At 43.9% G+C, this 13,346-nt stretch overlaps 1 protein-coding gene across 1 annotated transcript; it reads left to right on the forward strand.

Moving 5' to 3' along the window:
• Nucleotides 1-3,029: 3,029 nt before the first annotated feature.
• On the forward strand, nt 3,030-8,937 carry LOC136653736 (vomeronasal type-2 receptor 26-like). Its single transcript, XM_066630619.1, has 6 exons — nt 3,030-3,247; nt 4,112-4,403; nt 5,217-5,798; nt 6,226-6,453; nt 7,571-7,697; nt 8,036-8,937. The coding sequence occupies exons 1-6, from the start codon at nt 3,030-3,032 to the stop codon at nt 8,935-8,937; spliced, it is 2,349 nt and encodes a 782-aa protein (XP_066486716.1).
• The last annotated feature ends 4,409 nt before the right edge of the window (nt 8,938-13,346 follow it).

The following is a 13,346-nucleotide window of genomic DNA, read 5'->3' on the forward strand; positions in this document are numbered from 1 at the left end:
CATTATGAAGTGGACAATGAAAAAGAAGGTGGTCTAACATTTCTACAGCTCGCTGAGGACAGGGACAGCTTCTTTCCTGAAAAGGGATGCCATTAAATCTACCCCAAAGAACAGAAGATGGAATAGAATTACAATGGGCCATAGAAAAGGCCCTTCTAATTTTTGGGCATTCCAAAATGTAAAGATAGTTGGGAATTTCGCCTACTTTAACCGGTAAGTGATAGTATAAAGGTGAACAAGTTTTGTTGGCAGCAAATAAAATATTGGAAGAATGAATGTCCAGGAGTCTCCCTTTAACGAGCCTGAAAGCCTCGGCTTGTGACAGATGACCAAGTAAGTCAGGCTCAACTCCCAATTGTTTTATTTTTGCGCTCCAAGGTTTATCAGAGAAGTAAGGGTCATCAAGGAAGTGATATAGGAGAGTGTTAGGCTCAGTATCATAGAAAATTTTGAGCCAAAATTTAATCGCTCTAATCCACGACAGTGTTTCAAGTTGGATTTGGCCTGATTCAATTCTGTTCTGGGGTGAAGAGGGATGGTTATTCTCCCCCTGCTAAATATAAAAGGGGCACCACTTGAAAAAGTGCCTTTTTACCCAGTTAGCAGGGGTAACTATACTATGATACATGGAAATGTGAGCTGGCTCATATTATCACCTTCTTGGTTTCATGCTGTATCATGATAACATGTCATTGGCTCTCAGAACAATTAGGGCACAGTCCTAATCCCTGATGTCAGTGCCTTCCAGCACTGACGTAAGGGCAATGCAGCTCTGAGGTAAGGGAACAAACATTCACTTATTTTGAGGAGGCCTGCGTGAGTGATACCCAACTGCAGGATGCAGCACATGGCCCATTGGCACCGCTAAGCCAGTGCAGGAAAGCACTGACACAAGGGGTTAGGATTTTGCCCTTAGTCTCATTGATCAGTTTTGAGTTAAAACATTTCACTTTTTGTTCCATAATCTGCCACAACTTTTGATAGAATACAGATATTCCAATACGGTTTGCTTCATTGCATTCAGCATTAAATTACCTTTCCAGTGATATATAACATGATGGTATTATTCATACATACCAAGATTTTCACAATTTTGGTCACTAGTGTCAAGCTCAGCTTGTTACCCCCCTAAAACTTGATGCCCAGTGCAACTGCTACCCCCCTTAGCTACACCACTGGTAGCATCTCCTTCCACCCTTCTCAGAGGTCATTCTCCACAAAGGCATCTGTGATTATCCAGCCAGCAATGGAGAAGGTTGATTGAGCAAAAGAGAAGGCATAGGTTGCTTCATCCACCCTTCCCATGAGCCACTGGGAGCATCCAGTTGAGACCCTGTGATGATGCAGAGACTTCTGTGGGTGTTTTTAGCCAACACAGCCAATCTTAACACTGGAAAACCGGAAGTGGGTTTTCAAGTCTTTTACAGGTGTCCTGTGAAGGCCAGTAGAGTAGGTCACCAGCCTGGCACGACCCAGAAGAAGCCTCTGGGAACACCCAATGCTTCCAATCTGGTTCCAAGTTGGAGCCATTTGGACTCAAGGGCATTTGGGAGGGCCCAAACCACAACCCACCTCACATGGGCTCAAAACTCACTAGTGGGTTATGACCCACGCTTTGGGAAAGGCGAGGGTGGCACATACCATTGCTGTCACCAAGATCTAACAGCCATTTTCAACCACTGTGCCGTGGCACACTGGTGTCCCTCGAATGGTCTGCAGGTGTGCCGTGGGAGTCTGGGGGAGGGTCATTTCTTAGTAGGGCCAGAGCATTAGAGTCCAATTTTAAACTGGACCAGCACTGGAAATGAGCCCTTGTGATAGCACTGAATGTTGTAAATGTGCTGTAATGTGCTGTTTACGGCACACAGTGAGTAAGGCGCACAGGCACTGGACTCTTGCCAGTCAGGCTCCAGACCCAGTGCCAGGAGGAAAGTGTGACCACCAGGTGGCAGTGTGACATCTGAGGGGAAGATTAGGGTTAGGGCAGGGGGAGGAACAGGGGCAGAAGGGGGTGGGACTGACAGAGCTCTGCTCTGCTGAATCGTGAATTCTGTGTCAGGCTGGAAGGACTGGCATGGAGTCTTTCAAGTCCACGCAGGCAAAATAGCTGCTGCAGACTTGAGAAGCCCCATTGTGGGACTTGAAGCTTTCCCTGGAGGAAGGGGATTTATTTATTTATTTTTACAGGTATTCATATACCGCCTCTCTTTGGTCGTCAGATTTTTCCTCAGACTTTAATCCAAGGCGGTTTACATAGGCAGGCTGTTCTAAACCCCCGTAGGGATTTTTACAATTGAATAGTTCTAGTCTTTCATAGAACTCCTCACTCCAGTTGGATTCCTTCCCGGTCTGGCCTCTCTCTGGCCCTTCACCTCCCACGCTCCACTTGACGGCAACTCCTCTCTGCCACCGAGGGTCAGCTCATCAGTATATCTGTGTGTCGTCAGTTCTCGGGTACCTCCGGTTGTTTAGAACTGGCAGCCTCAGATCTTCAGGCATACAAGGCGGCAGCTCTACCAACTGGGATAAAAGACCCCCTCCTCCAAGGAGACCTCCGGCTGCTTCCCGGCATGTGCTGGACACAGCAGTAGTGGTTTTGGTGCCATTGCTCCAGCAGGTGCTGGAAAGCTCAGGATTGGGCCACTTTTCTTCTGAGAGGTTGATAAATATGGTTTTTCTTTTGTAATGTCAGAAAAACGGTAATGCTAAGCAGGTGATTATACACCCTGCACTTATCTATTTCTCATTATTTCTATGACTTCTTCTCCAGGTCCCTTGAGAATCACAGCGCTAAGTACCAAAACAAGAAGACTGCAAGGTGCAGTTAAAACCTCCTGCAGCATTCACAGCTAAGGTTAGAGACAGAGAGGGCTTCCTGAGCCTGCCGAAACGCTGCATGTTTTGTTTTTTTCATTCTGGCTCCAAATAATTTGAGTGAGTGGCCATTCAAGCCCAACGGTACTTCTCACAGACGCTCAAATGTCAATGTAGGAATGGCAAATTTGCTTCCAGAAAGATCTTCATGCAATATGGTGGCATTTGTGACATTAGTATTAGCCTTGCTGCCTCAAACCGTCTGCAAGTTGCCCCTTCGTAAGCGCAATGTCTGCGAGCCTCTTCCTATTGTTCACAAGTACTATCAGCCAGGAGTTCTCATCATTGGTAGTATCATTGCTCAGAACTATTTGTTTATAAATCCGATAGACTTTGAAAAGTGTCCTTCTCCTGAACTCTTTGATGACCTTGTGTAAGGAGTTACTTTGCTATCTATCTATCTATCTATCTATCTATCTATCTATCTATCTATCTATCTATCTATCTATCTATCTATCTATCTATCTATCATTTTGTCCAGATAATGTTCACAAATATTTGAAGATGGAATTCCTATTTAGAATGACAGCATAGCCCTGACTATACCCCATAACCATCCATCACCACCAATGTTGTGATACCTTTTTCAGAGAGGGATCCAGTATATTCCTATTTATATATACTGTATATATATTTAATATATTCTGTAAGCACTTTACTGCAAGCAGCATGAATTGTGGATTCAGAATTTTCTGGTTCGATAGCAAGGTCATTATGACAGCTCTTTGGCATGTTTATAATCCAGAAATCTTTTGCTTGCAATCTTTCTCAAGGTATTTAGAACATATCTAGTTGCTGAATGTTGAAAAGGGATTCTTTGAGTTTCCAGGCATGCTTTTCATGCAGTATTTGGGTGTTCCTGGGTGGGGGGAGGGCGGGCGGTGGGCCGCCCTGGGGGCAGATGGGCGGGCGGGGAGCAGGAGGCAGGGCTTCAAGTCGCTCTGCTCTCCTCGGACTTGCGCAAGTCTGAGATGGTGCAAGTAGGGGAAAGGACATCTTTCCCAGAGGTAAAGGGAAAAGTTTCCCCCTGCCTCTGGTGGAGCCGGTTTTGTCCCCTATCCTGCGCTGGATACAGTGCAAGCCTCCTCCAGTGCGAGTTCCAGCGCAGGGTAAGATTGCACCCAATGTCAATTAGCACATCCATGGAAAAGGGACCACGTACTTTATTGAAATAATATTGGGAATGCCGCATTCTGAAGCAGCTGTACTTTACTGCAGAATCTAACTGCCATTACAGGGTAATAACTCAACATTACCAACACATCATGGCCTTGGTCTTTGCTGTCAGTGAGCTGAATGAAAATCCCCAGATCTTACCCAATGTCACCCTTGGTTTCAACGTCTATAATGGCTATGTGAGTGCTGTCTGGATCTGCCATGTGTCTCTGGAACTCCTCTGCCCACGAGGTGGATTCGTCCCTAACTACAACTGTGATATTCAGAACTACCCAGAAGCAATCACTGGGGGACCTTACTCTGACATTCATCGCCACATGGGAACCATTCTCAGCATCTACAAGATTCCACAAGTATGGTGTGAACTTAGAGCAGATGAGATCCAGATGCCCAACGGATCAATTCGTTTGTGTGTGTGTGTGTGTGTGTGTGTTTGTGTGAGTGTGAGTGTCACATAGCAACCTGTTTCTGAAAAGTAGCTTGCAATCTGACATGTATGAAGTGTGTGCTGCTGGGGGTCAATATTCTGTGTATTCTGGCCAAATTTTTGTTGTCATTAAATGTAGGTTACGCAGGTAGTTATAACTGTGAAATTTCAAGAAATACGCCAACACAATAGTATATTTTGTCATATTAAGTTAGCAAAAAATGAAATGAAGAACAGGAATGAAACACATTGTTCTATTGGAATTTAAGTTATTGGAATAACATATTGAATAAAATAGAGACATTTAACAAATGTTTGCTAAATATTCACAGAGGTCAAAATAAGGCAAGTTGTGACCTGGCTGATATATGGGGACAAACACCACCATTTATAACTACATCACTATAGCTCTCACACAAAGTAGTTTAATTTGGAATTTTTTTTTTTCCAAAAATCATATTTTATTTAGCTCTTATATGGCTCTGCTCCAGTGATGGATCACCAGATGGAAGCTGCTTTCTTCCACCACCTGTTCCCAAACAGAGCCATTCAATATAGGGGGATTCTTCACTTGCTTCTACATTTCAACTGGATATGGATTGGGGTGATGTATGTAGATGATGACCATGGAGAGAAGTTTATACAAGATGTGCTTCCCACATTTTCGCAAAGTGGTATTTGCTTTGAGTTCATAGAAAGATTTCCTTCAGAAAGTTTTTCAAATAACATTGTTGAACAGGCAAACAACTGGCTTGGACTATACAATATTGTCATGGGAAGCACTGCCAATGTAGTAGTCATACATGGGGAAATTCAAACCATAATAATCTTGAGAGTGATGCTTGAAATGCCTGCATTTGAGGATATACTCATGAAATCAAAAAGCAAGGTCTGGGTTATGACAGCCCAGATGGATCTAATATCACTCCCCTTTCAAAGAAGCTGGGACATCCACTTCATCCACGGTGCTCTATCCTTTGCCATTCATTCAAAGCAGGTGACAGGATTCAGCACATTTCTCCGTAACAGAAAACCAGCCTCGGACAAAGGAGATGGTTTTATCAGAGAGTTTTGGGAGCAGGCATTTGGCTGTGTGTTCTCCGACTTCAAGGTAGTTGAGGAAATTTGCACTGGGGAGGAGAAGCTGGAGACTCTGCCCAGCTCTGTTTTTGAAATGAGCATGACCAGCCACAGTTACAGCATCTATAATGCAGTCTATTCTGTGGCACATGCTTTGCATGCCATTCGGTCATCCAAATTCAAACACAGAGAGATGACCAATGAAAAGAGATGGAATCTGAAGAATCATCAGCCATGGCAGGTAATGTCTTGAGCATACCAAAACAGGGGTGGCGGGGTTCATCCTTGACATGTGTTCCACAGACCCTAGGTCACATACAAACATCTCCTTTCAGAAAAGCATCTATGTGTCATGGCTTTTCGAGGTTCCATGTTAAAACTAAGTGGTTCTGCTCATATTAATTCCTTAATGAATTTGATCAATTTAGATATGCCTGATGAATGTAATTTGTTTAACAATCTTTTAACGTTCTCAACTACCAACATATTTATTTATTTATTAACTGTATTTATATACCGCTTTTCAACTAAAAGTTCACAAAGCGGTTTACAGAGAAAAATCAAATAAATAATGGCTCAAATAAACATATTCAAATAAACATATGAATTGCGATTAAAAAAAATGCGTGTTCCTTTGTGATCATCTTCTATGATTTTTCTCATCATAGCTCCACTACTTCCTGAGAAGTCTCTCCTTCAACAACAGTGCTGGGGAAATGGTTTCCTTTGATCCAGATGGAAATTTAGTTGCTGGATTCAATATTATCAACTGGGTCACGTTCCCAAACCAGTCCTTTCGTAGAGTCAAAGTTGGGAGAATAGAACCTAAGGTTTCAGAAGACATCTTGCTTTCTATTGATGATGATGCCCTTGTATGGCCCAGCAGGTTTAACCAGGTAGTTGGCTACATGTGGAGACTCTCCAGTTATTTCTGTCATGTTAAAAAATGATTCACCATTCAGAAACTAAACAAATGCTCTGTCTGTGTCCTGTCAGTTAGGTGAGATTCCGTTCAATTATTATTTTTGATACTTCATTTTCAATTAGCAAAACCTGGAGATAAGGGAACATTCATTCCTTACCCTGGAGGAAGCCTCCATTTCCCAAAGGGCTTTTCCAATGGGTGTCCTTGGTTCTGTAGCAGCCATTTTGCTGGTGGAGAATTAAGTAAGGGTTAGGGAGGAAGTATAGGGTACTGGTGCACAGACATTCTGCTGGCAACTTCCCCTGCTGCCCCCATTCTATCTCACACTCTCCCCACCCCAACAAATTCCACATTCCTTCTGCCCCCACTCCCCATTGCCAACTTATTGATGCCAGTACACAATGACCTCTCCAGTGGCCCTTGTTCTGTTGAACCCATTGTTCTTGCGGGCAGAACGTCCCTTCTGGTGCCATACTCACAGTTCCTATCTAGAGTCCATTTCTGTACCAATCAGGCTTGTTTGATTTTGCATTGAAATTAGCTACCAGGAGTAACCTGGATTGAGCATTTACAATTTATCCTAGGAGAGCATTTGTTTTCTTTTGGTAGGTATAGTTAGAGGAACCCTTTCTGTAGGAATAGTTGGAGGCACCCAAGTTTCCAAAATGTGTATTTATATCTCATCCAGGATCCATTCTCAAATTCCACAAATGCCTGTGCTTTTTTGGACAAGCATCTAGACACCCTTCTAGATCTGTTTGTTTGGTAGCTGAGGGGGGGGGGACTCTGGGGGAACTAGGCTTCCTTTTCCTGACGGTATCCAATCCTGAAGTAACCAAGGATATTGCAGATAAAGGACAGATTCACTGCTCACTGAATTGTTTTTAAGGCAATGAGATTAGGGTTTGGAGAAGCGCTGGTTCTCTAGTCAGTTTCCGTTTCTGTGACTAAACTGCTTTACAAGCCACTTTTCCTTTCCTCATTAATCTGGGTGAGCAGCAAACCATTTCTCAAATCTGGATTGACCAGTGAAAGTGAAAACATACTTTTTGCATCCAAACAAATCCTGATTTTTCTTGTTTGGATAGGCACAGCCCCTTTCACTTTGCAAAGAGAATTGTCATTCAGGATACAGAAGGACAAAGGTGGAAGGGAAACCATTTTGCTGTTATGAATGTCTTCCCTGCCCAGAAGGGAAAATTTCAAACAAAAAGGGTAAGAAATTAAATGTATTGTGTTGATTCAATCTCTACTGGATGTCGTTCTTATTTGCCCTAAGAATGCAATGCTGGTGATTGCTGCGAAGAGGATGCGGTCTGATAAAGCCACAGTGATTCATGTGAACCTTTAAGTATTGTGTTGCACTTCTCTGAAACAAAACAAGTACAGCCAGATAAGCAGTGATCTCTCCTGGCTTGTGATATTCAAGAATATCCTTCTTTGTTTGCCTCAAAGTTCTCAAGAATTGAGTTCTAAAATGCATGAAATCAGAGCAATGTTTTCTTTGAATATTCAACTGATTGCCATATTGAAAGCAATGCTTTGTTTTCCAGACATGGATCACTGTTTTCAGTGCCCAGAAGACTGCTATCCTAACAAGGAGAAGGATTTGTGCATTCCAAAATATATTGTGTACTTGTCTTTTGAAGAACCTCTGGGAATGAGTCTAGCCATGTTTGTTCTCATCTTTTCTTTCATCACTGCTGTGGTGCTGGGGATTTTCATTAAGCACAAGGACACTCCCATTGTCAAAGCCAACAACCGGAATCTCACCTACACTCTTCTCATCTCCCTCCTGCTCTGTTTTCTTTGTGCTTTACTGTTCATTGGCAAACCTGAGATGGTGTTGTGTCTCCTTCAACAGACTGCATTTGGAGTCATCTTCTCAGTGGCCGTTTCTTGCACATTGGCCAAAACCATTATTGTGGTTCTTGCTTTCATGGCCACTAAACCAGGGTCTAAGATGAAGAAATGGGTGAGGAAACCACTGGCCTGTTACGTGGTTTTCACCTGCTTCCTTCTTCAAGCCCTCCTTTGCACTGTGTGGTTGGCAAATTCCCCTCCATTCCCCAGTCTGGACATGAACTCACTGACTGCAGAAATGGTACTGAAATGTAACGAGGGCTCAACTCTCATGTTTTACTGTGTGTTGGGCTTCCTGGGCTTTCTGGCTCTCATCAGCTTCAGTGTGGCTTTCCTGGCCAGGAAGTTGCCAGACGGTTTCAACGAAGCCAAGTTCATCACCTTCAGCATGCTGATATTTTGCAGTGTTTGGTTATCCTTTATACCAGCTTACCTGAGCACGAAAGGGAAATACATGGTGGCTGTGGAGATCTACTCCATCCTGGCCTCCAGTGCTGGGTTGCTGGTCTGCATCTTTTTCCCCAAATGCTACACTATTGTAGTGCGGCCTGATTTGAACAGAAGAGAACTCCTGATAAGAAGACTTAAGTAACAACAACAAAAATACATACAAATAAATAAAAATTAAAATTCAAAAAGATTTATACAATGGAAATTGCTAATCTATTCTCAGTCATGACTATTTTAAGCTTCATCCCTGTGTTGGTTTTCTAATGAGGAATTCAGTCCCCGATTTATGTGTCAATGTAGTGGAGATAATGGCTTTAATCTACGTAGGAGTGATCTTGCTTTAATATAGAATATATACATTCTCCCAAACCTCTTTACTTCAATAGTATTAATGTAGGGGAAAAAAATCAAAGAGTGTGTGTCAATGGGCAATTTTCACAATGGAGAGGAGTGAAAAGTGGTGTGCCCCTAGGATCTGTCCTGGGACAGGTGCTTTTCATCCTCTTCATAAATGACCTGGAGACAGGGTTGAGCAGTGAGGTGGCTAAGTTTGCAGACGACACCAAACTATTCTGAGTGGTGAAGACCAGAAGTGATTGTGAGTAGCTTCAAAAGGGCCTCTCCAAACTGGCAGAATGGGCAGCAAAATGGCAGATGCGCTTCAATGTCAGTAAGTGTAAAGTCATGCACATTGGGGCAAAAAATCAAAACTTTAGATATAGGCTGATGGGTTCTGAGCTGTCTGTGACAGATTAGGAGAGAGATCTTGGTGTGGTGGTGGACAGGTCAATGAAAGTGTCGATCCAATGTGCGGCGGCAGTGAAGAAGGTCAATTCTATGCCTGGGATCATTAGAAAAGGTATTGAAAACAAAACAGCTAATATTATAATGCCAATGTACAGATCGATGGTAAGGCCACACCTGGAGTATTATATCCAGTTCTGGTCGCCGCATCTCAAAAAGGAAATGGAAAAGGTGCAAAAGAGAGCGACTAAGATGATTACTGGGCTGGGGCACCTTCCTTTTGAGGAAAGGCTACGGTTTTGGGCCTCTTCAGCCTAGAAAAGAGGCGCCTGAGGGGGGACATGATTGAGACATACAAAATTATGCACGGGAAGGATAAAGTGGATTGAGAGAAGCTCTTTACACTCTCACATAACACCAGAACCAGGGGACATCCACTAAAATTGAGTGTTGGGAGAGTTAGGACATAGAAAATAAAATAATTCTTTACTCAGCATGTGGTTGATCTGTGGAACTCCTTGCCACAGGATGTGGTGGCAGCATCTGGCCTGGATGCTATTAATAGGAGATTGGACAAGTTTCTGGATGAAAAATCCATTATGGGTTACAAGCCATGATGTGTATGTGCAACCTCCTGATTTTAGAAATGGGCTATGTCAGAATGCCAGATGCAAGGGAGGGCACCAGGATGCAGGTCTCTTGTTATCTGCTGTGCTCCCTGGGGCATTTGTTATCTGGTGTGCTCCCCGGGTCATTTGGTGGACCGCTGTGAGATACAGGAAGCTGGACTAGATGGGCCTATGGCCTGATCCAGTGGGGCTGTTCTTAAGTTCTCATGTTCTTAGATTAGCACTGCTGCCAGCTCCATCTTTCTTTTTTCCATCACTATTTTATGCAAAGTGAAGTGGAGGAGGTGTATAGGAGGGAGGCTTCTGGTTTGCTCATCTGTATCTTTTCCCCCAAATGCTACACTATTGTAGTGCAGCCTGATTTGAACAGAAGAGAACATCTGATAAGAAGATTGAAGTGGGATTCAAATAAATTAACAACAGGTTCTTTGTCCTAATGAGCAATGAGAAACTCAGCTTCAATTGTCTGCCACAAAGGAAGTTGAAAGCCTACGCTGCACTCCTATACTGTACAGTACACACTTTCCTGGGAGTAAGTCCCATTGAACATAATGGGACTTACTTCTGAGTAGACAGTCATAGGATTGCACTGTAACTTTAACCAAGTTACTGTAACTTTAACCCAATGTCTAAATCCAAATTGCAAGGCTGCAATTCTGTCCTCTATAGTCATATTTACAGGCCTCTGGCCACTAGTTTCCAAGGAGGATAAACATGCTACTGAAATGCACACTTCAAATGGACATTTTTTTCTTGAATTCTCAAGGCAGTTGTATAATGAAATCAGGAAGGCACCAAGAAGAGGAGGTGGGAACTGCCAGGGCTCCAGGTTACCAACCTCTGGAGACACCACAGCAGCATAGCACCTTCGCATCTGCACAAACCAACTTGCTGCACTGGGCTTTGAGCTGGGCCACCTTCCTTCTCAGTGGGAACTTGGTGATTTTTACCAGAGCAGTCAATCCACTCAAGGATCTGGTTCACTTTTAGTGGTGAACATCTGGTCAGCAAAAGTGCACTGAGCACATAGTCTGACACCTCATCATCAACCAAAAGCAACAACAGCATAGTAACTGTTCTTAGCATGGTAACTCCCCTTCTTTTTTGTTCTATTACAGCATTCCTCAGCATCTGCCTCCCACCCACTGTACCATTTTGCATGGCCCACCTCTGGGAAGTACAACTGGAAGTAACTGGAATGACTTTATCACCAGTTATTTCCATACTAAGAGGCCAGACATGATGCAACAAACAACGGTAAGAGGCTCAGGCTACAATCCTATCCACTTTTTCCTGGTAGTAAGTCCCATTGACTATAATGGAACTTACTTCTGAGTAGACATGCATAGGATTGGGCTCCCAGGGTAGATGGGAGGGCTTTTTTGAGTGCAAGAAAAGCAGAACTGAGCCTCCTTCCACTGTTTGTTGCATTGTATTGCTGGTCTCACTGCCAGGCAGTGGAAGTCTGGGGGGGGGGGTCCTGCCATGAGTCCCACTGGGCACCACCTCAAGTACCACTGGTTGAGAAATACTGCTCTATTACTTTTACCACCCAGCCCCAAAAAGAATTTCAGTGAACTCTAAAGCTTCCCCCTCCAGCTTCCAACTCTGCAATCCTATGCACGTCTACTCAAAAGCCCAACAAGTTCAAGGGGAGTTGTTGACTTCCAGGGTTTGAGAGAGAATGGCAGCCTTGAAGGACAGTTTCACTAAGGAGCAAAAAAGTACTATGAGGGGACTGTTCTTCTAGGTTGCTTTCCGACAGGCAACAGCAGATACCCATCACTTTGGTCTACTCTAGTGGCAAGTCTCCCACAAGTTTGAGGGCTGCTACTGACCAGGGAGTGCAAAGCAGGGGCCTGCAGTGGGTGGGGAGGCAGGTGAGGCAGAACCTCCCCACCACAGTCCTTCGAAAGTGTTGCAGTTGTGTAGGTGCCCAAGCACCCACAACCCAGCCTAAAAATGAAAATTAACAGCACATGTAACAAGCCTTGCAGGTTTTGAGGTTCACCCTGATCACAAGTTCTTCCCAGTGCTTCTCCAGTTCTTCTTCATTAGGTGATAAGACCTAAACCCAATTTGCAAACTTGTTCAAAAAATCTTCAATTTCTAGTCAGCCTGGTATGTCACTTGCATGGGGAGAGGGAGAATAACCTTAGGAACTTTTCTGCTAGAGAAGGAGCAAATGCTAACTGTACCATCCTCAGCACACTGATCTGGGAACAGCAGCCCAATGCAATCCTATGCAAGCCTACACAGGAGTAAATCACATTAGATAGTCAATTGGGCTTGCTTCCCAGGTGTGAATAGGATTGCAGCCTGAGGGCTATCCAACTTTCCAGAGCCAATGCAGCCACATTGCAGTCCTGAGGTAAGGGAACAAACATTCCCTTGTCACAAGGAGACCTCCAGGACTTGGTGCTGGAAAGTTACAGTTAAGAGGACTTAGGACCCAATCCTATCCAATTTTCCAGTGCCAGTGCAGCTGTACCAATAGGGCATGCACTGCATCCTGTGGTGGGGGGCAGGGAACATTTGTTCCCTTACCTCAGGGCTGCATTGTGACTGCACAGGTGCTAGAAGAGAGCCTCACTGAGCACAATAGGACTTACTTCTGAGTAGACGTGCATAGGATTGTGCCCTAAGGCTGCAATCCTACTTCCACTTTCCTGGGAATAAGCCCCATTGGCTATAATGAGATTTACTTCTGAGTAGATATGCATAGGATTCTGCTCAAAGGCTGCACTCCTATCCACACTTTCCTGGGAGTAAGACCCATTGAACACAATAGGACTTACTTCTGAGAAGACCTGCATAAGATTGTGCCCTTAATGAAGTAATGTTTTGTGCCACATTCCTGCCTTTTTTGAACCTGAGGAATTTCAGCTGTGGGAGCATCACCCCTATGTGTCTGATAGAGTATTATACAATCATTGTGTAACAACAGGTTGTATTGCAATGAAAATATCCCAGGCACAAAACTGCATTCCCAAACCCCAAGGATGGAAACCAACCCCATGGTGCAGTCCTGTGCTAGTGGGAAGTAAGGGCACAATCCCTATGCCCGTCTACTCAGAAGTAAGTCCCATTATAGTCAATAGAGCTTACTGCAGCATGAGAGCCCAAGCCTATGCATGTCTACTCATTATAGAGTCTCATTATAGCCAAAGGGGCTTAC

This window comes from Tiliqua scincoides, chromosome 5 (genome assembly GCF_035046505.1).
Source record: "Tiliqua scincoides isolate rTilSci1 chromosome 5, rTilSci1.hap2, whole genome shotgun sequence".
NCBI classification, from domain to species: domain Eukaryota; kingdom Metazoa; phylum Chordata; class Lepidosauria; order Squamata; family Scincidae; genus Tiliqua; species Tiliqua scincoides.

Bases quoted from the DNA above. Each gene is read 5' to 3' on its own strand.
- LOC136653736 (XM_066630619.1), top strand. From the start codon at position 3,030: ATGGTGGCATTTGTGACATTAGTATTAGCCTTGCTGCCTCAAACCGTC. The intron at 4,404-5,216 runs GTATGGTGTGAA...ATTGTTGAACAG, and splicing joins GCATCTACAAGATTCCACAA to GCAAACAACTGGCTTGGACT. The intron at 6,454-7,570 runs GTAGTTGGCTAC...TTGTTTGGATAG, and splicing joins GGCCCAGCAGGTTTAACCAG to GCACAGCCCCTTTCACTTTG.